This window comes from Bos indicus x Bos taurus, chromosome 19 (genome assembly GCF_003369695.1).
Source record: "Bos indicus x Bos taurus breed Angus x Brahman F1 hybrid chromosome 19, Bos_hybrid_MaternalHap_v2.0, whole genome shotgun sequence".
In the NCBI taxonomy this organism is placed as follows: Eukaryota; Metazoa; Chordata; class Mammalia; order Artiodactyla; family Bovidae; genus Bos; species Bos indicus x Bos taurus.
Genome location: NC_040094.1, coordinates 19,061,162 through 19,088,264, shown reverse-complemented (window position 1 = coordinate 19,088,264; position 27,103 = coordinate 19,061,162). Strand labels below are relative to the sequence as shown.

Sequence of the window (27,103 nt, the reverse complement as noted above, 5' to 3'; positions counted from 1 at the left end):
ATCCTCGCAGCTGGGGGCAAACTGGACGCGCCGGAGCAGGGCGGAAAGTCCAGAGTGGGCGGGGCTTAACGCCCGGGGGCGGGGCTGGCGGCGAGGTCTTGGCTGCAGGCGCTGAGGCTGCTTCCCGCTCCACCTGCGGGCGAGCGAGCTGGCCATGGGCTACCGCGTACCGAGGGGCTGCCGGGCTGAGCCCTGAGCCCGCAGGGGCCGGCCATGGGCGACCGCGAGCGCAACAAGAAGCGGCTGCTGGAGCTGCTCCAGGCCGCGGGAACCGGCAACGCGTACTGCGCAGACTGCGGGGCAGCAGGTAAGGTCGCGGCGGCGCACGTAGCCCGGTAGTCTGGGCCGGCCAGCGGCCGGCGGGTCCCGTCCCCTGCCTCCAGACCCGGGCGGGTCCCAGACCCCCGCTCACGACTCTTATATCACCTTCGGACCCGGGCCCCCGACAGCCCTCTCCTCGGCCAGTACTGCCCCTACTTGAAGCTGGGCCCCCTGACCGGCCCCCTCTGGACCTCGACACTAGATTCCAGCCCCGGGTGCCCTGCCCATTCTACTCACCTCCCTCTGCCAGACACCCTGCCTACCCGGACCACGGTCCTTGACCTCTTCTTCTCGGACCCAGCCCCTTCCCCCACGCTCGGATCCAAACATCCCACACACCACGGTTCCCAGACCCCGGACCCAGCTCTCCCAGGATGGTCCAGTGTCGCCTCCCGCGCCTCGGACGTCCCCGGGGTTCTGCGCGCTCAGACCCGGCGCACGCCAAGGGACTCTGACCCACCTTCCCACCCGCAGCTCCCGGCGTCGAGTTGCGGGTCCGTCCTTCCGCGCTCTCCTCTCAGTTCCCTGAAGTGCTGTCACTTCCACTTCGCGCCGCCTCAGCCTCTCGCTCTCCATCCCCCGGACTCCCTCCAAGATCTTCATTCTGGCCGCCGCCGCAGCCGCGTCAGGGCCAAGTGGGCTGACCAGAGGGTTTCATGCTGGTATCTTAGTTCGCGCAAGGCGGGGAGGCCGAGAGAGAAGGCGTGGGCTGTTGGTACCTGCCAAGCCCTTGCCTCTCCTGGCGCCCCTGGTTTCTTCAGCCAGCTCTTCACCCGCTCCCCACCCTGCCCTCTCACCCCGCAGATCCCGACTGGGCCTCTTACAAGCTGGGCATCTTTATCTGTCTGAACTGCTCCGGAGTCCACCGCAACTTTCCAGACATCAGCAAAGTGAAATCCGTCAGACTTGACTTCTGGGACGACAGTATCGTGGAGGTAGCAAGGGGCGCGTGTGGAGAGCCTTTGAATAGGAGCCTGCTCCCGTTCTCCAGGGAAGGAAACTGAGGCCGAGAGAGGGGCAGTAAGGAGCCAGTTAGACAGAGGCCCTGAGTTCAAATCCTAGCTCCATCGCTTACTTATTTGCAGCTGTGAGGTCCGGAGCCTGCTATTTAACACTAGCTGTGGGCCCTTTCCACACATGTATTATAAATATACCACTATCCTTTCACAGGGCTGCTATGAGGATTAAATGCTGACTCAATGCAGGTACAAAGTAAATAGTCAATTAACAGCTGCTGTTCTTAGTAGCTGAAGTCCTGGACCAGAACAGAAGTATCCTGATTCATGGTCCCTAGGCCTTCTCCAGTCCCCCTAGCCAGGGAGGGAGCCACCTCGTTCTCCTGATCTCCAGAGATAGAGAACACTTTCAGCCTGGATGATGACACCATTCTGGCCAGAAAACCTTCAGAGAGCAGGCAGTCCTAAACTGGGCTGGCTGAGGATTTCGAGGACTACGGGGGAAGCAGACCCATGTTTACTGAGTACCCCTGTCTGTGCCAAGCAGTGTGCTAGACCACTGGGCTCGACGCTTTATTCGTTCACTCATTCACTCATTACTGTAAGCCTGCATTTGCTGGCTGTAGGAGAGAGCAGTGGAGATAAAGTCTCTACTTACGTGGAGCTTACATTCTAGTGCAGGAGAAAGACCAGAAACCGGCATATAAACCTGAAGGTCGTTTCTTTGGGCCTCATCACTCCCCTGTTATGGGCTTCCCTGGTGGCTCAGTGGAAAAGAACCTGCCTGCCAATGCAGGAGACACGGGTTCGATCCTTGGGTTGGGAAGATCCCCTGGAGAAGGAAATGGCAACCCACTCCAGTGTTCTTACCTGGGAAATCCCGTGGACAGAGGAGCCTGGTGGGCTACAATCCAGGGGGTCACAAAGAGTTGGACACGACTGAAGCAACTTAGCATTTAGCACTCCCTGGTTATCGCTTCTTCGTCTTTGCAGGTGAGATCCCTGAAGCTCAGGGGGTTAAGTGTAGCCCAGTGGGAACCCTACTCTATGGAGACTCATAGCCCATGCAAATCCTGCAACACAGCCCAGTGGCCAGTGGGGAAGGGAATAATAGGGTTCACTCTTTCCAAGAGACGTGGATTAAAAATGGGCTGTTTTTTCCACATGTATCCCCAGCCCAGATATGCCCCTGATGTTACTGAGTGCTGACTGATGGCCAGGGCCACTCCTGACACATATGCATTCCCCTGGGTCTCTCTGGTGCCATCTTCCTGACTCACGTACGCTATGGGGTGGAGCACTGAAGTGCTCCATCCTCCAGTTCCATCTATCGCCTACAGACTTGCAGGGACTACTGCTAGTGGTCCTGGCCATCTGTGGAGGGCAGTGGAGAAAGTACATGAGCTTTGGAGTTAGGCGGGTCTGGGTTCAAATTCCAACTCTCCACTGACTAGCTGTGTTACCTTGGGTAAGTTGCCTAAGCTCTCTGAGCCTTGGTGTCTTCGCCTTATAACAGGGACAGTAATTGTGGTGATTACAGTGATTGAGGGGATCAAATGGAATAATGTGGGAGAGCTGTAAAGTGCTATGCCTGTATGAGGCGTGGTTGTTACATTGTTCCAGGCTGGGACTTCTGAGCATCACGTGTGACCAAGCTGGGTTGGGGGAAATGTCAAACTCCAGGAGGAGTGTCTCCTGACTCAGCCTAGGAGCCAGTGAGAACAGTGGCCTTCTGGGTAGACTGTGGTTTCGTTTCACATTTTTTTCAAGTTCTAACATTACCCCAAGTTGCTGTTGTCTTACAGTTTATGACCCACAACGGGAACCTCCGAGTGAAGACCAAGTACGAAGCCAGAGTCCCTGCATTCTACTATATCCCCCAGGCCAACGACTGCATGTGAGTGGGTGATTTCCTGGTCCCACCCACTCCCACCGCTACCCCATCTCCAGTGCCTTTGTCTCTGACAGTCTTTTCTGTGCACCAGCCCAGCAGGTGGAGCCAGGAGAGCATTTGGTACAGGAGAACACACAGACCTCTGTAGGGCCCTCTCTACCTTCGAAGCTTGGGTCATCACCTCCCCTCTCTGGGACTCAGTTTCCTGGACTCATCTGTGAAATGGGACATCTGCTTTAGTTTCTGTCCCTTTGCCTTGATGTTCTCATAGCCTACAGGTGATGACTAACTTGATTAACAAGAGTAATGCCAGTATTCTAGCAGAATCAATGTGCTTCAGCTACTTTGCATGGAATCTTGTGCCCAGAGCTGTCCCACCTAAGCTCAGCATAGCTCCAAGGCAGCTGCTTAGGCCCCAGATCCCCAAATAATAACCATAGAAATACTTGTAACTACTGATATTTGTTGAGCTTTACTTTGTATCAGGCCCTGTGTTAAACGCTTGTGTGCGTTAATTTTCGTTCTCTCAACAACTCTAGGAGATCATATTGCATTATCCGCACCATATAGATGAAAAACTTGAGGCTGATAGAGGCAGAGCTGGGACTAGCCCATCTGACACCAGGGCCTTCATGACTGTACCAAGGTGCTAGGGAAAAAAAATCCAGTATCCTGGGATTGCATGCCATGGAACAGCAGGAGGGTTCAGGTCCCCTGGGGGTGAGGGGTGAGGGTGACTTTGGTCTGTAGTGACCCCAGACCTCTGCAGGACAGACTGTCTGAGCCTGAGCTTCCCTCCCAGGGACTCAGTATCCTGTGTGAACGGAGTGTGAATGGGAAGAAGGGTTACCTCCAGGCAGACAGGAGGCGTGGCTTGCAGGAACAGGCTGCATTTCCGCTGCCATTGTCCTCTAACCATGGCAGGATGCTGGTGGACAGCGCACAAACTATACAACTGTATCTAGTGTCCTGTGACGTCCCAGTATTTAAACAACCTGGGAGTGGCGGAGCAAGCACAGCTTTGCGCTCTGGAGACCCCAGTATGCTTCTCTGTCTCTATTCAGCTGTGAAAAGGTAGGCAAGAGAGCAGAACTCTGCAACCTGTGGCAGCCTCATCTCTGAAACGTTGACAGTGACGCCTACATTTGGTAGGCCTAATGGTAGGGATTAAAGGAGATAACAGGTAAAACATCTCACAAGACACCCCTCATGCCATTTGTTTTTTTAGGATTTATTTACTTCTTTTTATTTGGCTGTAGTGGGTCTTCGTGGCTGTGTGCAGGCTTTCTCTGGATGCAGCAAGCTGGGGCTGCTCTTCGATGAGATGCGCTGGCTTCTCACTGTGTTGGCTTCTCTTCTCGTGGAGCACAGGCTGTAGGCACGTGGGCTTCAGCAGCTGCAGCACAGTGGGCCCAGGAGCAGTGGCGTGTGGGCCCTAGAGCACTCGGGCTTAGTTGCTCCTCAGCATGTGGAATCCTCCCGGACCAGGGATCCTACTGGTGTCCCTTGCCTTGCAAGGCAGATTCTTCACCACTGGACCACCAGGGAAACCCCTTCGTGCCAGTTTTAATCTATTTCTATGTCCACTTTGGCATACTGGCTGGTGGCTGGCCCAGCTGTGGGAGGTGCCAGGTTTAATGTGAAAGGGCTCCTTTTGCCTCACTGCTGCCACCCAACCCTTTGCTCCAAGGGGAAGGGACCAGGTACTTGGTGAGCACCTACTGAGCTCAAGGGTCTCTGCCAGTGCTACACAGACGCTATGTATCATGACCCCAACTACAGCCCTGAACTGTAACCCCTTCTGGTTGAATGGCCTCAATCCCTAATTCTAAAAGTCCCCTGAATTCTCCACCTCCAGAATCTCGGTCTCCATTCCCTCTCCCAGCTCTGATCCTGTGGTTCAGGGTTCCTCCATGTCCTGGGGCCGAGGGCTGTGCATTCAGTAGGGCTCTTAACTACACACAACAGAAACCCAGTTTAAACCAGCTTATGCACAAGGTGATTTTCTGGGTTCGGATCAGACCGCAAAAAGAACAGAGGTGGAACCACCCTCTGGAAGGACAGGCTGGAGGCTCCGGCACTATCAAGTCTCTGAAATCCCTCTGGTTCCCATTCCTGCCTCTTTTTCTCACCCAGGCTTTCTTCCTTTTGTTGTTCAGTTGCTCAGTCATGTCCGATTCTTTGTGACCCCATGGACTGCAGCATACCAGGCTTCCTTGTCCTTCACTATCTCCTGGAGTTTATTTAAACTCATGTCCATTGAGTCGATGATGCCATCCAACCATCTCACCCTCTGTCGCCCCCTTCTCCTCTTGCCCTCAATCTTTCCCAGCATCAGGGAGTCAGCTCCTTTCCCAATGAGTCAGCTCTTCGCGTCAGCTGGCCAAAGTATCAGAACTTAAGCTTCAGCATCTGTCCTTCCAATGAATATTTAGGATTGATTTCCTTTAGGATTGACTGGTTTGATCTCCTTGCAGTCCCAGGGACTCTCAAGAGTCTCCTCCAGCACCACAGAGCAAAAGCATCAATTGTTCGGTGCTCAGCCTTCTTTATGGTCCAGTTCTCCCATCCGTACATGACTACTGGAAAAACATAGCTCTGGCTATACAGACCTTTGTTGGCAAAGTGATGTCTCTGCCTTTTAATATACTTCTTCCTGTAGCTGGGAGCAACACCATATCCATGTTCCCAGCTCCAGCTCCCAGCTCAACCCTGGAGAGAAGGCTTCCAATCCACCTCTCTCAGTTTTTTGCTACTTTTGGTCCCAACAGCCCAGGGCCAAGCTCTGATTGACCAATCTGGGTCAGGTACTCAGTTCTAGGTCATTCCCTGTGGCCATGGGGTGAGGTCATATCAACCTGGGAACGTTTGCCTGGAAAAGGCAAGAGGGAACCAAACAATTGGAATGAAGTCCCTCTCAGCTGCGTGGATTTTCTGTAGGGGTCGTGGATGGCAATGTCTGGTTGGGCTAATAGCAAACACCTATTATGTGCTCAACATAGTACTAGGCCCTCTGTATGCATTTAAACCTCTCAACAACTCTAAGGGATAGGTAGATATAATATTACTGGAATATTCCCCAAGTTCAGAGGAGTAAAGCAACTTGCCCTTGGTCACATGGTGGATAAATGGTAGAGTAGGACCAGGTCTCAGAGGGTCAGACCCCAAGACCACTGCTCTGTCCATTGTAGCATGCCCAGATCTCATGGGTGGGCCTTGGGGAAGGCTCACAGACTCTCCTGGCTTAAGCTCATGAACACACAGTGCAATGTGGCAGAGTAGACGGTCCAGGGGAGCTGGCATCTGTCTCATTGACCTAGAGGGGCTGAGGTTGGAATAGCATAGCAGTTTGGATTTAGCCCCTGGGGGGAGATATTATTTCCTGGTGAGATACTGGCCTTGTCTGCAGACATTTTGGAGTATCACAACTTGGGAAGGGTTGCTATTGGTATCAAGGGGGTGGAGGTCTGAGATACTGCTAAACATCCTACAAAGCACGAAATAGTCTCCCACCATGAAGCATTACTTGGTCCCAAGTGTTAATAGTATGCAGATGGAGAAACTTGACCAGGCTGGGCAGGCAGCCAGGCCTTGCTGAGAAGCTCCCATCCTCAGCTACAGGGTCTCATAAAATTGCCATGAAAAGAGGATGCATCAGACACAGCTGACTCAAGTTTCTCTCTTTTTAGGGTCTTAAAAGAACAGTGGATTCGAGCTAAGTATGAGAGACAGGAATTTATGGCCGATGGGAAAACCATCTCACCCCCAGGTAAGGTTATTTTCATTATCTCTTGAGGGCTGATTCTGATGCATTCTAGAAAACAAAGTGCCTGAGTATTAGGAACAAGGTCAGCCGCCCTTGCTCTGGCCCCAGATACCAAGGTGTGGGTTCCTCTGCTTCTGAAATAGCAACACATCGGCTGGTGGGGTTTTATGGTCTTCTTGGCCGAGAAGCTCACTCGTTTCAGGTCCTTGCAGGACCACAGGGTGTACAGACTCTTAGTATAAATTGCAAAAAGATTCACCCCCTGGACAGACCAGGTAGAAATAGACAATCTGCTTCTGGCTAAGGGAACCCTGGTGTGGCACAAGCCTTGAGAAGGGGAATGGGCTGGATTTTGCCTCCCTTCCTGCCTTTGTGCAGGGCATGATCTCATCGGTGGCCTTGGACCTGTGGCACATTCTACCCCTCTGCTGTGAGTCCAAATGGACACTGTCCCAGAGAGCAAAATGTACAAAACCGCTCGAGGACCAGAGGCAGCCAGTGCCGAATGCTCGTAGCTGCCAGGAGCACAGAGTGTTCATCCACCAGCAGGGACCTAGAGGTCACTCATTATTCCTGTACTTGGGAGACTTTCAGTTGGCTGATATCAACGTGAAGTTGGGCCTCTTTCAAAATCAGTCCAGTTTCTCAGTTTTTAGCCTGCTTAAGGATTCCTTATATTTTAATTTATTTATATATTTTTGGCTGTGCTGGGTGTTTATTGCTGCACAGGCTACTCTCTAGTTGCAGGGCATTGGCTTCTCACTGCGGTGACTTCTCTTGTTGCAGAGCGCAGGCTCTAGGCATGCGGGCTTCAATAGTTGTGGAACTTGGGCTCAGTAGTTGTGGTGCATGGGCTCAGTTGCTCTGCAGCATGCAGGATCTTCCCAGACCAGAGGTTGAACCCGTGTCCCTTGCGTTGGCAGGTGGATTCTTAACCACTGGACCCCCAGGGAAGTCCCCACCTAAAGGTTTACTATGTCTTCTTAGGAAACAGCCAAGAAAGAAAGTTGGAGGGACCCCCCAACTAAAATCATACAGCATTGCAAAGTTTCCTCAGAGACGACCCCACATCCTGCAGCTGTAAGAGCTAAATCAGATCCGAGACGTTTCAGCAGCAGGTGGGCGGTCCACTCCACCCCTGAGACTGCACGGCATGGGGTCACCAATAGGCAGGTGAGTTGCCTGTTGGTCTTAGAGCTGTGGTGGTTCACTCTTTCTCATCTTTGGTGGCAGGTAACCGAGAAGGGTTCCTGTGGAAGCGGGGAAGGGACAACGCACAGTTCCTGAAAAGGAGGTTTGTCCTCTTGGCAAGAGAAGGCCTGCTGAAGTACTACACTAAAGAAGAGGTAAGCTTCTCCTACTCCTGCCCGAGCCAGGGCAAGCACCCCTCTCCGGTCTATGTTTTGATCAATGGTGCCTGGTCTTGTAGATGAGCTCAGTCACTGAGACTTAGGTGCCACACGCTACTACTTTTCCTCATTATACAATCCATCCAGTCCACTGAAATCCTCACCTTCTCTTCACCTTGAATGGGCTTAGATTGGTCCATGATTAAGGTTTTGATGATCACTTGACTTTACTTCATTGATTCACTCACTCAAGAAATATTTATTGGGCTTCCTTGGTGGTCCAGGGGTTAAGAATCCACCTGCCAATGCGGGGGACATGGGTTCAATCCCTGGTCTGGGAAGATCCCACACACCGCAGGGCAACTAAGCCTGTATGCTGCAACTCCTGACGCCTGCGTACCCTTGAGCCTGTGCTCCATAACAACGAAGCCACCTCAATGAGAACCTGCACACTGCAACTACAAAGTAGCCCCCGATCACTGCAGCTAGAGTAGCCCTCACGCAGCAATGAAAACCCATCGCAGCCAAAAAGTATATATTCATTGAGCACCTACTATGCTAGACCTTATTCCAAGCACTGAAGATACAGCAGTGAACTAAACGAAGTTCCTGATCCCTTGGGGCTTCCATTCTAGTGAATAGAGACAGGTAATAACCAAAATATATGTTACCTATCCAGTGGCAATAAGTTCTATGAAGTAAAATAAAAGAGAGTGAAGGTTAGAGCATGATACAAGTGGGGCATGGGCAGGTGGTCAGAGGAGGCCTCTCTGATGACCTTTGAGCACAGAACAGAATAAACATGAGTACGTTATGGGATATGTGGGGGAGGGGTAGAAGAAGAGAGAACAGTATGTGCAGGAGCATGGGCAAGTGTGCTGATTAGAAAAGATGACCCCTCTCAGAGGGTGCATCCCTGGTCCCAGTCTAGGCAAGCAGAAGCCTGGATGCCGGTTCTCCCCCATCCCTTCAGCCAGGAGCTTTCTGTTCAGTGCACAAACTGCCCAACCGTGAGCCATAGCCATGGCTTGAGCTGGGAGTGTATTTGGTGAGTCTATAGGGCATGAAGGAGGCCAGAGTGCCTGGTACAGAGTGAGCAAAAAAAATAATGGAGAGAGATGAGCTCACATAGTGGAAGACTTTGAAGACCATAGGAAGATTTTTTTTTAACAGCTTTATTGCAATGTAAATTCGCATACCACAGGATTCACCTATTTCAGTTCAGTTCAGTCGCTCAGTCATGTCCGACTCTTTGCGACCCCATGAACTGCAGCATGCCAGGCCTCCCGGTCCATCACCAACTCCCGGAGTCCACCCAAACCCATGTCCATTGAATCGGTGATGCCATCCAACCATCTCATCTTCTGTCGTCCCCTTCTCCTCCTGCCCTCAATCTTTCCCAGCATCAGGGTCTTTTCAAATGAGTCAGCTCTTTGCAATTCACCTATTTAAAGTATATAATTAATAGCTTTTAGTATATTCGTGGAGTTGTGCAACTTTCACCACAGTCAATTTTAGGACATTTTCATTACCCTAAAAAGAAAACCCACATGTGTGAGCTCTAGTTCTCCACTCTACTAGCCTCCCCTAGCCCTGTTGTTGTTTGTCACTCAGTCATGTTTGACTCTTTGCAATTCCATGGACTATAGCCTGAGAGGCTCCTCTGTCCATGGGATTTCCCAGGGGATTGCCATTTCCTACTCCAGAAGGTCTTCCTGACTCATGGGTGGAACCTGTGTCTGCTGCTTGGCAGGTGGATTCTTTACCACTGAATCACCAGGGAAGCCCTCCCGTTGCCCTGCTGCTGCTGCTGCTGCTAAGTCGCTTCAGTCGTGTCTGGCTCTGTGTGACCCCATAGATGGCAGCCCACCAGGCTCCTCTGTCCCTGGGATTCTCCAGGCAAGAACACTGGAGTGGGTTGCCATTTCCTTCTCCAATGCATGAAAGTGAAGTCATTTAGTCGTGTCCAACCCTCAGCAACCCCACGGACTGCAGCCTTCTAGGCTCCTCCGTCCATGGGATTTTCCAGGCAAGAGTACTGGAGTGGGGTGCCGTTGCCTTCTCTGCCCCTTGCCCTAGGCAACCACTAATCTATTGTCAGATTTGCCTGTTCTTGACATTTCGTACAAATGGAATCATACAATATGTGGTCTTTTATAACAGACTCCTTTCATTTAGCATTAGGTTTTTAAGGATCATTCATGTTGTAGCACGTATCAGTACTTCATTTCTTTTTATTGCCAAGTAATATTCCACTGTATGGATATACCACATTTCACTTATTTATTCATCAGCTGATAAACAGTTGAGTTGTTTCCACTTTTGGGCTAGTATGAATAATGCTGCTATGAATATTCGTGTACAAGGTTTTATGTGAATCTACATTTCCAGTTTTCTTGGGTAATTCTCCCTAGGAGTGGAACTGCTGAGTCATATGGTAACTCTTTGTTTAATTTTTTGAGGAATTTTTCCAAAGTAGCTGCACCATTTTACATTCCCACCAGCAATGTATGAGGGTCCTTCACATCCTCACCAATGTTTGTTATTATCTGTCTTTTTGATCATAGCCATCTTAATGGGTACAAGATAATATCTCATTGTGATTTTGATTTGCATTTCCTCGATGGCTAGTGATGTTGTATGTCTTCTCATGTACTTACTGGCCAGTTGCCCATCTTCTTTGTAGAAATGTTTATTCACAGCCTTTTCTCATATTTTTATTATGTTATTTGTTTTCCGTTTTTTTTTTTTTTTAGCTGTAATCGTTCTTCATATAGTCTATATACAAGGCCCTTATTGGGTATATGATTTTTTTTATTACATTCTTATTTCTTAATATTCTTTTTCATTAGGGTTTATCACCAGAATATTTTTACAAAAAATTTCTGTGTTTGGATTTTACTCTGTTATTGGGAAGACATACAAGGGTTTGGGGGCTTCTCAGGTGGCACTAGTGGTAAAGAAACTGCCTGCCAATGCATGAGATATAAGAGACCCAAGTTTTATCCCTGGGTCAGGAAGATCCCCTGCAGGAGGGCATGGCAGCCCACTCCAGCATTCTTGACTGGAGAATCCCTTGGACTTTGGAGCCTGGTGGGCTATGATCCATAGCATTGCAAAGAATCAGACACTACTGAAGTGACTTAGCATGCACGCAGGAGGGTTTTGAGCAGAAAAGTGATCAGCTTTGACTAAAACTTTAAAAAGAGACACTCTGGCTGCTACTTGAGCAAGAGTGGGGCAGGAGGAGGCAAGCGTAGAAGCAGAGAAACCAGTTAGGAAGCTACCACAATAATCCAAGATCGGGATAATGGTGTTGGAGATGGTTAAAAGTGGTCTGCTTGCATTTTGGAAATAGAGCCAATGAGATCTACTGAAGGATTGGACATGGGGTGTGAAAGTCAGAGGGATCAAGAATGATCCACAGGACTTCCCTGGTGGTCCAATGGTTAAGAATCCACCCGCCAGTGCAGAAGACACAGGTTCGATTTCTGCTCCAGGAAGATTCCACATGCTGTGAAGAACTTAGCCTGTGTGCCGCAACTACTGGGCCAAGTGCTCTGGAGCCCATGAGCCACACGAGAGAAGACACCGCAGTGAGAACCCCATGCAACTAGAGAGAAAGCTGCCTCCTCTCGCGTCAGCTAGAGAAAGCCCAAGGGCAGCAACGAAGACCCAGCACAGCAAAAAATAAGAATGCATCCCAGATTTTTTGCCTTATGCAACTATGAGGTTAGTTTGTCATTTGCTGAGATGGCAAAGATTTAGCTCCCTAAGGGGATGATCATGAGTCCTTTTTCATTTGAGATGCTTATTAGTCATCCATGTAGAGACTGAGGAAGACGTTCTCAGAAGTTCTGAGTCTAGAGGTTTGGGGAAAGTTTTGAGCTGGAGTCAGCAGCGTGCAAACTGGTTGAGCAACAGGACTGTTTGGAATCACCGAGGTGGGCGGGGGGGTGGGGGTGGATGAGAAAAGATGTCTAAGGACTGAGTATTTTAGGTATTTGTTACTGAGTGACACACCACCCTAAAACGTAGTGGCTTGAAATAACAATTGATTGTGTCTCATAATCCTCTGGGGTCAGGAATTTGAGCAGGTGGTGGCTGCTGCAGAGTACTCCCTGTGACTTCAGCTGGGTCGTTCCCTCCGCTCCATTTTCCTGGGTTGGGCTAGGAGACCCAGAAAGCCTTCACTCACATGTCTCGTGCTTCGCTTCCTTGTGGCTTTTCTCTCTGTGAATGTTCCTCATTCAGGAGTCCAGTTCAAGCTTTGTTACAGCATGGTGTCCGACTTCCCCCAAGCAAACGAGGATGCTGCCAGGCCTCAAAGCTTAGGCCAGGAACTGCCTGCTATTGGTCAGTTCAAGTCATGCAACCAAAACCAATTCAGTTCAGTTCAGTTCAGTTCAGTCACTCAGTCGTGTTCGACTCTTTGCAATCCCATGGACTGCAGCGCGCCAGGCCCCCCTGTCCATCACCAACTCCTGGAGTTCACCCAAACTCATGTCCATTGAGTCGGTGATGCCATCCAACCATCTCATCCTCTGTCGTCCCCTTCTCCTCCCACCTTCAATCTTTCCCAGCATCAAGGCCTTTTCAAATGAGTCAGTTCTTTGCATCAGTTGGCCGAAGTATTGGAGTTTCAGCTTCAACATCAGTCCTCGGGGAGGGGATAGAGATTGCGCCTCTTTTTTTTTTTAATATTTATTTATTCCTTATTTTTGGCTGTGCCGGGTCTTCACTGCTGCGCTCAAGCTTTCTCTAGGTGTGGCGAGCAGGAGTTACTCTCTAGTGGTACACGGGCTCCTCACTCTGGTGGCTTCTCTTATTGTGGAGCATAGGGCTGTAGAGCGCGCCAGCTCAGTAGTTGTGGCTCGTGGACTTAGTTGCTCTGCGGCATGTAGGATCTTAGTTCCCTGACCAGGGGCTGAGCCTTCGTCCCCTGCATTGCAAGGGGGATTCTTAATCACTGGACCACCAGGGAAGTCCCTGAAGTCCTAACTTTAATTCATTTTAATTTTAATATCTACATGTGACTACAGCTACAGCTGCTATGGGACTAGACCGTTGGTATCATTTTTCTTTCTCTCATCAGTTATGAAAGGAAACATTTGTTTTCCCTTTGCCTTCTTAGCATCAGGGAGTGCTCAAAATGTGTTCAGACCCTGAGAACAGAGTATAGTATGGGAATACATGCTTTGAGGCCTACCCCTGCTTTTATTGGTTTACCTGTTTTATTTGATTGGCTTCCATGGATTTTCATTATAAATTCTTTTTTTTTTTTTGGTTGCACAGCATGAAGGATCTTAGTTACCTGACCAGGAACTGAACCCGTGCCCCCTACAGTGGAAGCGTGGAGTCCTAACCACTGGACTGCTAAGGGAAATCCTAATGATTTATTTTAGAAAAAGTTCTATGGCTGAAAAACTTGAAAAGTGCCAAGTTACGGTCTTTCCAAGCCCCCTTCCAGCTCAGAGAGGCCGATTAAGCAGGATTAGTGGGATGGCTGGATACAGAGAATGGTAGAATATCTGTGGATCTTGATATTAGAGCAAGAACATTAAAAACCTGTGTGGAGTTCCGAATTGGTCATGTTTGCCTTAAGGCTTGATGGCAAAGGTGAGGAGAAGTCACTCCACTGACTGTAGGCATCCTGAGTACCCGATTCCTCTCTTTTAGGGTAAAGACCCCAAAGCTGTCATCAGCATCAAGGACTTGAATGCCACCTTCCAGACAGAGAAGATTGGGAACCCCCACGGGCTGCAGATCACCTACCGGAGAGATGGCCGCGTTCGGAACCTGTTTGTGTACCACGAGAATGGGAAGGTGAGAGGGTGGCGTTGCCGCTCATCCTCCAGCTCAGCAGCCCCGAACCTCGCAGGCCCAGCTCCCTGACTCCCTGGCGCTGCAGCCTCTTGAGACGCGATGCTGCTGTTTGCTTTCATCTGTTGTCACTTTCTGTTTTTGGCCACATTGTGTGGCTTGTGGGGTCTTAGTTCCCCAACCAGGGATCAAACTTGGGCCCACGGCAATGAAAGCACCGAGTCCTAACCACCAAACCGTCAGGGAAGTCCCTGTTGTCACTTCTGGTCGGAGACATAGTAAAGTTAAGGCAGAGTGAGAACTGGGAGAGGAACCTGGCGGGGATCAGGGGTGTGTCTGGATGGTGCACAGCCACCAAGGGGCGTCCGGTTAGCAAACGGGACTATGCCCAGAGCTGGCCAATCAGGTGCAGCCAGAGATTCCAAATATGAGAGGAGGGATGACTCTAAGCTCAAACAGCAGTGCATCCCATGGCCTCCCTTCGCAGTGTGTGGTCTGGCACCAACTGCATGAGCATCGCCTGGGAGCTTGTTGGAACTAGTGTCTTGGGCCCATCCTGGACCTGCTGAGTTAGAAACTGCGTTTTCACAGGATCCCTAGGTGATACTCAGGCACGCTGAAGTTTGAGAAGCACTATCAAAGGTCCAGGAAGTCAGCTCCATCAGAGAACAGCAGGCCAATAGTACAGCTGCAAAGACAAAAGCCGGCTCTAAATGGCAGGGTCATGTGACTGGGCAAGAGTCAGAGATGCTAAGTGGAGGTGAGGAGGTGCAAAGGTGGGGGCTGATGTTTTGTGATTTGCTATTAATTCTGTGCTGGGCACTTTTCTTGGTGATCACTATACATCATTGCTTTTCTTTTTAAAAAAATAATTAATTAATTAATTTGGCTGCGCCACGCGGGATGTGGTATCTTCATTCCCTGACCAAAGATGGAATCATTGGAAGCGTGGAGTCTTAATCACTGGACTGCCAGGGAAGTCCTGTACATCAGTTCTTAATCTTCAAAACCCTGGAAATGTTTTATCCCCATGTTACTGAGGCATGGGACTTCCCTCGTGGCTCAGGGGTAAAGAATCCACCTGCAATGCAGGAGTTGCAGGAGATGAAGTTTCAATCCTTGGGTCAGGAAGATCCCCTGGAGGAAGCCATGGCAACCCACTCCAGTATTCTTGCCTGGAGAATCCCATGGACAGAGGAACCTGGCGGGTTACGGTCCATAGCATCTCAAAGGGTCGCACACGACTGAAGCGACTTAGCATGCATGCACTGAGGCAGGGGTGTGTTAAGTAATTTGCTCAGAGTCATGTGGCCGATGGTTCCTGAACTCTGCACCTGTCTTACCACCCCATGTGCCTCTGCTGGAGGAAGACCCTTGCCAGCAGGAGTCAGAAACCAGATACAGGCCTGGATCTTCCCACGAGGCCCCAGCACTGGGATACTGACCATGGATCATCCTCAGCAGGCTTCATGCTCTCTCCACCGTCTGGGCTGACTTCCTGGCGTGGTCTGAAGAGCTGGGGTTTGGAGTCGGAAGTTGGGACCCTGCTTCTGCCACTCCCTTGTGTGTTCCTAGGGCAGGTCCCTTCCCTTCCTAAGTCTGCTTGTGTATGGTTGATAATACCCACTTCCCGGAGGGGTCTTGAGGATTGAGAGACTGTGGACCATGAATGTGAATGCATCTCATTACTGTGAAGTGCATTATAAACATTAGTTGTCACTGTTATTTGTTCACGATTGTGGCAGCAGTGGAAGACAAGCTCTTGAGAGCCGTGCCTGATCATTTCTGTGTTCAGGACTTCACTGTTTCAGTAAATCCTTATAGCGCCCCTCCCTGCAACGTGCACAGCACTGGGGTGTGGAGTGAATGAGGCAGAGCCATGAATGGGCTTCTAGGATCTCATAGTCTTGGGAAAGAGACAGATGGGGAAACAGGCACTGAAGAGACCGTGTGATGATGCCGGTGGGGGCTGTGCTGGAGACACACGGGAGACGTGTAAGTGGCCTAGTCTGGGGCAGGGGGCACTCTAAAAGGCGATCCAAAGAAGGAGGTTCTACTTAAGAATTGTGTGAGTATGCCGAGAAGGAGAACACTCAAACCAGCTTAAAAGGGTCATGAGTGGAAAAGAAACAGGGGTTATTTATTTCAGAGGACAGAAGCATGGTTGGGCTGCCTGAGAGGTTAGAATTAGGAACTGTGGTGTGTGTGATTCTGGGTGTGTTTGGAGACAGAGAATACACTCTTAACAGGAACACATTGTTCTATAAACCCAGGAGTGCAAGTAATGTCTCGCTTCTTAGTTTCTCTAAATGCAAGGATCTCATTTCCCAAACTGCCAAGAAGCCTAGTGCCACTCGTTTTTCTTGGCTCCCTCCATTGGCTTTACCAGAATCTTGGGACTGGTGCAGTTAGGAGACATGGAGGAGATCCCTGGCTCTCAGTCCATGGTGGGCTCACTGCTGTGGCCCCATGTCCAGACTGACTGGATACCAGTGGCTACCTCACCATGCCCATTTCTGCTAAAGGACTTTTGCTGAGGTGCCCATGATCTCAGACACTTATGGTGCCTGACTCCTTCCCACTGGCCCAGCTGTAGAGCAGCTGACAACCTGGTTCTGGCCAGTCTCCTCTCCCTGGTGATGCCCCAGCTTCTCCCTTAGATGGGCATAAATGGGGGGCTACAAACTCACGGCTGCAGGAGCCAGGTGGGCAAATTAAAAGTGGACAGCTTTAAGTCTGTGGCAAACAGGAACACATGTATAGAGAACTGAAACAGGCAAAACTTAAGGACAAAGCAACCTGTACACAGGTTGGATTTGTGACCGGAAGAGTCTTTCCAAAGTGAAGGCCTAGGTGGATCTTCTGTGGGGATGATCCCCTTCCCTTAGTGCCTGAAACCGTATAAGGTTCTTAATGCCCTGGTCAAGAGAGCTTAGGAATACTGAACCAGCAAAGCTTGACCTAAAACAGAAAAGGTACTGATGTTTCATACCTTTGAAACCAAATTCAAATGAATTTCTCAATCACTGTATTACATCCAAGTGCAGCACAGCAGCTATTTGAACAGGTCTTTCCTCTCCTCTTCCATACTCCTGTGAGATAGGATCTGATAAGCCCTGTTCAGCCTCTGTACTGGTCCAGCCCTCATCCAGATTCTGTGGCCAAGAAGGAGTAGGATCATAGCAGCAAGTGTGACTGCAACTGTGGATGGGTGGTGCGCGGCTGAGAATGGGTGGGGCATTTTTCGTAGAATCAGGGTTTGGGTGGAGCAAAAATCTATTCCATCTAAACTCACTCTCAGGATGAATAGAATGTTCTAGATAAAAGGTGTATCAAGAGTGAGGGCAGAGAGGTGGGTGAGGCAGAGTGTTCCAAGAGAAGGGAAGAACGTGGGGGCAGCGATTGCAAATGATTTTGTATGGAAAAAGCTCAGAGAGCAAAGTGAAAGTGATAATGTTAGTCACTCCATCCTGTCTGACTCTTTGTGACCCCACGGACTGTAGCCCACTAGGCTCCTCGGTCTGTGGGATTCTTCAGGCAAGAAGACTGCAGTGGGTTGCCATTTTCTTCTCCAGGGGATCTTCCCAACCCAGAGATCGAACCTGGGTCTCCTGAAGATTCTCAGGCAGATTCTTTACTGTCTGAGCTGTCAGGGAAGTCCAGAGGGCAAAGTAAGTCATACTAAAGAACTTAAGACTCTTTCCCTGAGGGTAGTGGAGAGGACTCTAAGCTAGACTCAATTAGATTTGCAATTTGAAAATCACTCTGGCTGCCGTAAGGACTGAATGAAGAGCAGCAGAGCAGAGGCAGAACCAGCTGGCACAAGGGGTTCAGCAGGTGAGAGACGAGGGTGGACACTGCTGAGGGAGGTGCGCTCCCAGAGGGACACAGGAGGTCCACGCCAGCTTCAGCCTACGTTGCACTCCAGATGATGAGCATCTGCACTGATGGAGCATCCCTAGGAGCACCTGCCCCCACCTGAAGGCCGGTCTTTGACACCCGAGGACCTTAGCTCCTCAACGTGTCTCCCGATGACCAGCAGCTCATCATCTGTGAACTTATTAGGAATGCAGAATCTCAGGCCCCACCCCAAACCCGCTGAATTCAAATCTGCATTTTAACGAGATCCTCGGGTGATGCTTACACACAGTGGCAGGAGCCAAGCACTGTGCCGGGCCGCTGCATAACTCCTGTGCGGCTGGCCTTGGTCCTTTCCCATGGCCCTGGGGCTCTGTTTCCCACTTGCTCGGGGGACGCCCTGGGCTCTGGCACCGTCCTCCCTGGGATCAGCCTGAGTAGGACTGGGGGGTGTGCATGTGCCCAAACCTGAAGACCCAGCTGGCTTCCTGCTACCAGCCTCGGCTGCCTGCCCCCCCGGCCCCCAGCTGGCACTCAGTCTCACTGTCTGTCTGTCCTTTGCATGTCTCTCTGCAGGAGATAGTGGACTGGTTCAACGCTCTCCGTGCAGCCCGTCTCCAATACCTAAAAATGGCCTTTCCTGAGCTCCCAGAGTCTGAGGTGAGCTAAATGCGGACCCCACCTTCCACGGCTCCTGTCTGCCACCTCCTGTGCTCCTGCTTGGCTGACCTCAAAGACATGCAGAGGCCAGACTCAGTTTGACTGCAGGAAAGACCTTGAGCCTTGGGGTTGGGGACCTCAGCGGGAAACCAAAAGTTTTTTCCTGGAGAGGCTGGGGGTTATGGCCTCACCGTTGGCAAGGCAGTCTCCAAAAAGCAGATCAGACTCTCCCCTTTGGGATCCGTCACTCACAGTGTCAAAAGGCTCAGGATTTGGGCATCTCTTTCTGACTTCTCCCACTGAAATGCACAAATGGTCCCTCACATACTGCTTACAATGTGCTTCTGAACCTGGTTTATCTTGTCATCCCTTTTATCTAATCGTCCTTTTCGGCCAACAGTTAGGTGAGGTGATTATTCCCATTCCAGCGATGAGAAACTGAGTCCCAGGAAGGTCAAGGGCATAACCGAAGGTGTTCCTCCCACTTGAACATCCCCCACTTTGCCCTTTCCTAGTCTGCTTTAAGGAAGGCAGTGGGATCTTTCCCATTATCATTCTAACAGGAAGAGTCTGCCTTTCATGGCCAAGGTGACAGTGAGCCTGAGAACTTCATTTCAGTTGTCTTCAGACGTCTGGGGCATCCACGTACATCCCTTAGGCTTGGGCGGGGAAGCTGTATAGAGTGGGCTGTGAGCTGGAGGGTGTGAGCTGGGAGGCCTGGGCCCTTGCAGGTGGTCTGCTCCTGACTTGCTGTGTGACCACTGCAGGTGAGGCTGCCTCTCTGAGCAGCTGTTCCCACATCTGTAAGGTGGCGCTTGGTCTGGGTCATCTTCAGGGTCTCTTCTAACTCTGAGGTGCTGTACTCTAGTCCCTGTGTTAGGCCTGCTCTGGAAGGATTTTGTAAGAGATAGGGGGTGGAAAGACCATGTTAATCGTGTGACTTTTTTTTTTTTTTTGGCCATACCACACAGCATGTGGAGTATTATTTCCCTGATGAGGGATGGGACCTATGCCCCCTGCAGTAGAAGTGCAGTCTTAATCACTGGACCGCCAGGGAAGTCCCATTCCTGGGACTTTCCTGTTCCCAACTGGTAGATCCTTCTTGAAAACCTAAGTGCCCATTAATTCCCCAGTTTGCAGGGAGCGAAGTGTCTGGAATGGGGGTCCTCTCCAGACCTAGGGATGCACTGAGATGGCAGATCTCCATGAGTTCCTCCAGCCAGGCCTGGCTCAGGGCCCTCCCGGCCTGCAGAGTCAGCAGCCATAGTGGGTGAACGCCCACTTGCATGGGCGTGGCGTGGGGGTGCTGACTGCTGCCTGGAGACACTGAGGGCAAGTTGCAGACGCCCCGCCTCCCTGTCTGGGCAGCTCTCCAACTCGGCTGGCCCATGCGGGGGAAACTGGGCTTTGGTAACATCCTCAACGTCCTCTTCCTCCCGCCTCCACTATCGTTACCCCTTATCCACCCCTGGTTTCCTCCCGCCTGCCTCTCTCCTCGTCTTGCCTCCCTGCATGTCTGCATAGGGTGTGAGGTTCTGAGCAACCACCCAAGTCTGGCTCGAGCTCAGGGATCCAACGCCAGAAACCTGGGGGACCCCGGTGGGGTTGTGGTCCCGTAAAAAGAAACGCATGGACCCGAAGGCAGGGAAGCTGATGTGTTACGCAGGGCAAGTGGCCTCACCTCTCCTAGCCCCAGTTTACTCATCTGTCACCACTGGGACAGTCCCTGCCTCCAGGGCTGCATGTGTCCAGTGAGCCAAGGCATCTAAGGTGCAGTGCATAGTACCGCATTCCCAGCTTCTTTCTCCTTCTCATGGCCTAGATTCACCCTGCCCTGGCTTCAATTCAGACAACTGAGCGATTAGGACTCTTGTCTTTGCTCCAAATGAAGGAATTAAAGCCTACAGAATGCATTTTAGGGAAAGGGGAGTGGTGTCCTTTATATTTTTGATTTCTTGCTCACAACTTTCTCCCTTCAGACTTCCCATTCCTACTCCCAAACCTTACATCCCCTTTGCCCCTGCTCTCGACCCAGGCTCTGTTCTCATCTGAAGCTCTAGACTTGCCAGTTTGACACCCTGGAGTACAGGAGGCCAGTGTCAATCCCTGGAAGCTTCTCTGAGCGTAGGATGGTCTTGCAGATCACATAATACGGTATCCTTGTTACACAGAAGGAAACAGGCCGAGAGAGGCATAAGGTCTTATCAAGATAACACAGCTGGTTGAGGTCAGACCTGGAGCTAGAACTCAAGTCTCCTGACTCCTAGTCCAGAGTTTTCTCTACTTAATCCATCCTGCCATCGCCTCCTATGGCCCTGGCTCAGAATCCCCACCAATGCCCAGGTCTTGGCCAAGGGCCTGATCAGAAGGTTCTGGCATATTTAAACTTGAGCATCATAGAGTAGCAATAGAGCTACTACTAGGGTCTGGCTGGTGTCTATCAGCTCTAGGTGGTGAAAGTTCTTCATCCTACTGGTGACATGTCTTCGGGAAAATCCTGTGACTTTTCTGAGGTCTTGTTTCTTCATTCAGAGCATGAAAATGATAACATCCACCTCACAGGGTGGTTGAGAATTACACGCAGAGCCTGACACACAGTCAGTCAGTTCAGTCGCTCAGTTGTGTCCAATTCTTTGCGACCCCACGGACTGCAGCACACCAGGCTTCCCTGTCCATCACCTACTCCTGGAGCTTGCACAAACTCATGTCATCGAGTCGGTGATGCCATCCACCCGATGACACGCAGTAGATACTCAGAATGCAACCCCCCCCCACCCCGATACCTGGAGAGTCTCCTCAGAGCCTGACCTGTGTCCTCCTCCTGGAATTGCTGAAAGAACACTTAACCTAAGTCTTTATACCAAGACTCAGCTGTGCTGGGTAGCTCTGCAGACATCTGGGGTGCTGTTGTCGGGCTCTGTCGAAATGTTAGTGTTGCATCCATACCAAATATAACCATGTGCACACATCCTTCCCTATTGCAAACTTCCCCCTTTGTCGGGGAGCCAAGTTCGCTGGGGAAGCTCGGCCTCTTAGGTGGGAGGCAGGGGGTCAGTGTGTGTCTCTCTTCCCCCAGCTTGTGCCCCTCATCACCAGGAACTATCTCAAACAAGGCTTCATGGAAAAGACCGGCCCAAAGGTACATCCCGTGTTCCTTGGGGGGGACTTTCATGGCCTCAGTGCCAGTGGGCAGTGGGGCCAAAGTGGGGAGGTGGGAAAATGGGGAACCAGGGGCAGGGAGGAGGGAGGAAGCGGAAGTAAATGGACTTTTGTGAGTTCCAGGGGTGAAGGACCAAGTGGGAGACAGGGTGGCTGGAGGGTGGTCAGGCGCTTCTCCCTGCAACTGGGCATCTTCCTTCTTGATCAGCATCGCCGTCAGTGGCTCTCGTCTTTACATCATCTATCTGACCCTGTTCTTGGGAAGGCACAGCTGAAAAGGGAAAGCACAGCTGAAAAGCACAGCTCCTTTGGGGGGCAGCTCTTGAACACTTGTGTGCTCTGAGCTGGGGCCCTACCAGGACCGATCAAGTGAGGCAGGACTAGTGATTGGTCTGAGAGAACTCACCTCGGTACCTATGCTTGGATGCCAGTGAGGCCCCTGCCACCCCAGGACATCTCAGACCTAGCCTGGATGCTGGTGCGGTGAAGCTCCAAGCCAGAAGATGGAGATGGTGGGGGGTTGTGCAGAGGAGGCGGGGTGCAGGGAAGCAGGGAAGTGGGAGGAGAGAAGAAGGAAGAAGCAAGCAGATGTGTGAGTGCTTAGTCTTGCCTGACTCTGCGACACTGTGGACTGTAGCCTGCCAGGCTCCTCTGTCCATGGGATTTCCTAGGCAAGAATACTGGAGTAGGGTGTCATTTCCTTCTCCCAGAGGAAAGCAGAGGAACTCCCTAAAAAAAAAAAGAAAAAAACCCAAAGCAACAGCTTTCTGATGCCTTTTTTTTTTTAAGGTGTAATACGCTGATGCAATGTTTGTTAAGATGACAGTGGAAGTGTTAGGCAGTCACAGTAAAGGGAGCCTCAGATGGCTGGGTAAAGGGTTGCAGGTTTTTGTCCTTCAGCAGCTGGTGGCACCGCCCCTGTGGCTCTTAGGGGGACTTTCCTTCCCCTGACCTAGGTTAGAATTTGGCCAAGGCCAGGGCTTTCAGAAGCGCTGAGCAGTAGCCACTTCTGATTTCCCAGGTTCCTTTTTCTGAGATATCTTGTCCACAGCCTGAGAAAGAGGAAAATGCTTCTTCCAACGCACATAGGCAGCGGCTGGAGGCCGCAAGGGAAAGCTGGGGTGGAGGAGGGTGTTTGGAGCCGTCAGAGCTCAAGGCCCGGGGGTGGGGCGAGCGCTGGGGTGTCCGACTGCCAAGCCAGGAACTGGCCGGCTCCCTCGTCCTGGCCCAGGCTGGCCCTCTGACCTCTGTGCCCCACCCCTGCCTGGCCAAGCCTGATACAAAGTTCCCTCTTCTGCAGCAGAGAGAACCTTTCAAGAAAAGGTGGTTTGCTCTGGATCCCCAGGAGCGCAGGCTGCTTTATTACAAGAACCCACTGGTAAGAGTCACTGATGGCCCCCCTGCTGAGCACCAGCAGGCAGAGGTGGGGTCAGAGCTGGTCGGGGACCATGGGGATGCGACAGGGCTGGAGAGACCCAGCGAGAGACATCATCACGGTTGTCTCTTAGTCATCCTTGGGCATGAAACTGCTCTCCCTTGCCTTCAAGAAGTCCTTCACGTGTGTCCAAAAGCTGCCAAGGTAGCCAAGAGAGGACTTCCCCATCCTCTAGTCTCCAGGGCTGCCTTCCAACGTGGAGGCTGTGGAGAGTCACAGTTGGGAGTAACAGCTCTAGAACGTGACTGTCTGGGCTCTGGGACCAGCCCTGCCACTTTTAGGGGTGCACCCGTGGCATTTTGACAGAGCACTCAGTTCTCCTTGCCTCAGTTTCCTCAATCAGGAGATGACTTAATAACACTGCCATCTTCAGAGGTTGCCCTGAGGATTATTCTGTGAGTTACTATATATAAAGCACTTGAATTCTTAGTGCAGAGTTCAGTTCAGTTCAGTCACTCAGTCGTGTCTGACTCTTTGCGACCCCATGGATTGCAGCATGCTAGGCCTCCCTGTCCATCACCAACTCCCAGAGTTAGCTCTCCATAAACACTGAGTATGGGACTTCCCACCTGGTGCTAGTGGTAAAGAACCCATCTACCAACACAGGGGACCTAAGAGATGCAGGTTCCATCCCTGGGTTGGGAAGATTTTCTAGAGAAGGGCATGGCAACTCACTCCAGTATTCTTGCCTGGAGAATCCCATGAACAGAAGAATCTGGCGGGCTACAGTCCATGGGGTCACAAAGAGTCGAACATGGCTGAAGTCACTTAGCATGCACACATGCAAACATTAAGTATCATTTAAACAGATGTTGTTTAGTTGCTAAGTCGTGTCTGACTCTTTGTGCCCCGTGGACTGTAGCCCGCCAGGCTCCTCTGTTCATGGGATTCCCCAGGCAAGGATATGGAGTGGTTTGCGGTGCCCTCCTCCAGGGGATCTTCCTGACCCAGGGATCCAACCGACCTCTTCTGCTTTGCAGGCGGGTTCTTTGCCACTGAGCCACCAGAGAAGCTCATTTAAACAGAGGCTGTGTGTGATTTCCTTTATAGTTTGAGCCTTTTAAATTCGGGGGTCCTCCTAGCTGAAATCCCCAGCACAGCTCCCCACCCAACACACACACAGCCCTCTTACTAAGATGGACCTGGGGCCTCTCGGGCCTGCAGGTGGCCCTCTGCCCCAGGTGTGGCCTCTGATGACCTCTGTCCTCTCTTTTCAGGATGCCTTCGAGCTGGGCCAGGTGTTTCTTGGGAGCAACGAACAGGGGTACCAGGTGTTTGAAGACCTGCCCAAGGGCATCCGAGGGAACCGCTGGAAAGCTGGCCTCACCATCGTCACCCCCCACCGGAGGTTCGTCTTCACCTGCCCCAGTGAGAAGGAGCAGCGTGAATGGTTGGAGAGTTTTCGGGAGGTCCTTTCCAGCCCTTTGACGCCCCTCAACCTCCTTGGTAAGATACGGGGCCCTGTGTGTGTTCCTTTGGCCAAGGAAAGTGGGCAGAAAGGGGCTTCTTCACTTGGGTTCAGCTGTGAGTCCTAAAACCGGGGTCATGGCTCCTGACTGCCCTCTTTCCCTTTTCTTCTCTTCTGGCCAAAGAGAAGTTCAGACAGTGCACATTATTGCCCGGAAACCCTCTCTGTCCACATCGAGTTCCTCTACCGGGAGGCTTTCCCTAGTGGATCCGGATGAGCTTCGTCTTGGTGGAGCTGTCGCTCGCGTAGTTGTTCACTTTCTAATTTGTGCCTGACTCTTCTGCGATCCCGTGAACCGTAGCCCTGCCAGGCGCCTCTGTCCATGGGATTTCCCAGGCGAGAGTACTGGAGTGGGTTGCCATCTCCTCCTCCAGGGAATCTTCCCAACTCAGGGATCGAACCCACAGCTCCTGCACTGGCAAGTGGATTCTTTACCACTGAGCCACCAGGGAAGCCCGAACCGTTGCTTAGGTCCCGTTTTCTACCCTGCTCCCTCCCAGGAGCCGAGCAGCCTCTCTGCCCCTCCACTCCCTGCCCCTTAGTCCCTTTTCCCGTGAGAAATCCTCGGCCTGTTAGGAAGGTCACACCCGCCGGCAGCTTCTGGGATTCTGGGTTCCTCCCCACTCAGAGGGAAGGCTATTTTTAGGGTGCTGCTCTTTTCTAGGCGCTGGTCTGTCTGCTCCTCTCCTGCTCCTCCCCTTTGTCCCAGATGTGTCTTGAGCAGGCTTCCCCATCTGTAGACAGCCTCGTGGAAGGAGGGGAGACATTCTGAGCAGGAAACTTCTGGCCCAGGGCCTTCTGGCTCCTGGGACACCGAGGAGAAGTTCCGTGTTTGGAAAAGTACAGACTGAGTAGGTGACCCCATGCGGCCCCTGGGGAGAAACCCTGGTGCCCTTTGAATCTGACCAGGATAAACACAGACTTGCTTCACTCCCCAAAAATCCCAAAGCTGAAGGGCCTCTGAGATGGGCTGGGAAGTTGTTAATGAAGAACATTAGTGTCTTTTCCCCCCGGGGGCCTGTGCTTCTGAGTCTTTGCTGCTCTGTTTCCGCTTTTCTCTCCTCTGCTGTGTCTGTGTCCCTTCATCTACCACTTTTTGGTCTGTTTCCCTCTGTCATTGCTCCCCTCTCCTCTCGCTGTCCCTTCCCTCCGGTGGGACTACACTGGCACAGCCATACCCTCTTTTTGTTCCCTTTGTAGCTGTGTCAACAGAGAGTGACTGCAGCCATAGGTGACCTAGTGGCCACCCAGCGCGCCTGGTAGAAAGGAGAGGTTACCGCTTCAGCCTTGGGGGCCCCACAGGAGTGCCCCCCCGAAGTCGGCAGCTGCCACAGGCAGTGACCTCTGCCAAGACCAAAGCTTTGGCCTTTACCTGCTGGCTCCCTGGGCCTCCTCGCTGCCCTAGGGGTCTGGGTAGCTGGTAAATGTCCTAGGGCCTCAGGACACCGGAAATGAAGGCACCGCAATGGGAAGGTACCCGTGGCATTAGCCAAGCTTGCTGAAGAAACAGATAACGACAAGAAGTTTAAGCTGAATCCAACCATGAGGAAACAATCAGACAAGTCCACATTAGAGGAATTCTGCAAAACGACTGGCTAGACACTTCAAGACTGCCCGTATCATGAAAGATCAAGTAGTCTGAAAACTGTTCTAGATTAGACAAGACTAAAGAGACATAGCCACAAAATGCAATTCATGATTCTTGATTAGATCTTGGATTTTAAACAGTTTTTGAGATGTAATCCAGATAACTGGGGAGGTTCCAATATGGATGTATATTAGCTAGTAGTATTGTAACATTGTGATATTGTGCTGTATTTGTGTAGGCGGATGCTCTTGTTCTGAGGGATTCTGAAGTGGTCAGGGATAAAATATAATATGTCTACATATGTCATATGTATGTCATACATACATGTCAGCAAAATATAAATGTATCTGTACATAGAGAGTATATACATAGATATAGTGTGTGTGTATTTATGAAAAAGAAAGTCTGTGTACACACACACTCAGGGGGAGAGACAGAAAGCAGACCACTGTGCAAAATGTTAGCAACTTCATCTAGATGAAGTATAGCTGGATGCTTATTGTCCAATTCATGCAAATTTCCTATAGGCTTGAAAGTTTTCAAATTTAAAAGTTAGGGGGAAATTACTTTAAAAGCATCCACTTTTCACTCTTCAATAGTGGTGGGTTTTCCCCATGAATCGAAAATGTTCCTGGGAGAGTTCTACCTTTGTGCACATCTTAGAAGATATAAAAGTGTAGCTAATACAAAAGAACAAACAACCCCCCTCCCCCCAAAGCACAATGTTCCCATCCACACACTCTGGAAGGAAAGAAGGAGGACAAGACGACAACTCCCCTGGACCCCAGGGAGAGAGCTATCCAGCCTGAATGCCACGTCTGGCCTT

At 51.1% G+C, this 27,103-nt stretch overlaps 1 protein-coding gene across 1 annotated transcript; it reads left to right on the top strand.

The window, feature by feature from the left end:
• Positions 1-108: 108 nt before the first annotated feature.
• Positions 109-26,640, top strand: ADAP2 (ArfGAP with dual PH domains 2). The gene is made up of 11 exons (XM_027517719.1): positions 109-307; positions 1,126-1,256; positions 3,083-3,174; positions 6,861-6,940; positions 8,171-8,283; positions 13,966-14,112; positions 18,544-18,627; positions 21,704-21,766; positions 23,087-23,164; positions 24,439-24,667; positions 25,890-26,640. The coding sequence occupies exons 1-11, from the start codon at positions 214-216 to the stop codon at positions 25,922-25,924; spliced, it is 1,146 nt and encodes a 381-aa protein (XP_027373520.1). The 5' UTR covers positions 109-213; the 3' UTR covers positions 25,925-26,640.
• Positions 26,641-27,103: the final 463 nt, after the last annotated feature.

Excerpts from the sequence above, each read along its gene's own strand:
- ADAP2 (XM_027517719.1), top strand. The coding sequence starts at position 214 with ATGGGCGACCGCGAGCGCAACAAGAAGCGGCTGCTGGAGCTGCTCCAG. Across the intron at positions 1,257-3,082 it reads GGGACGACAGTATCGTGGAG|TTTATGACCCACAACGGGAA; the intron begins GTAGCAAGGGGC and ends GTTGTCTTACAG. Across the intron at positions 18,628-21,703 it reads CTGAGCTCCCAGAGTCTGAG|CTTGTGCCCCTCATCACCAG; the intron begins GTGAGCTAAATG and ends CTCTTCCCCCAG.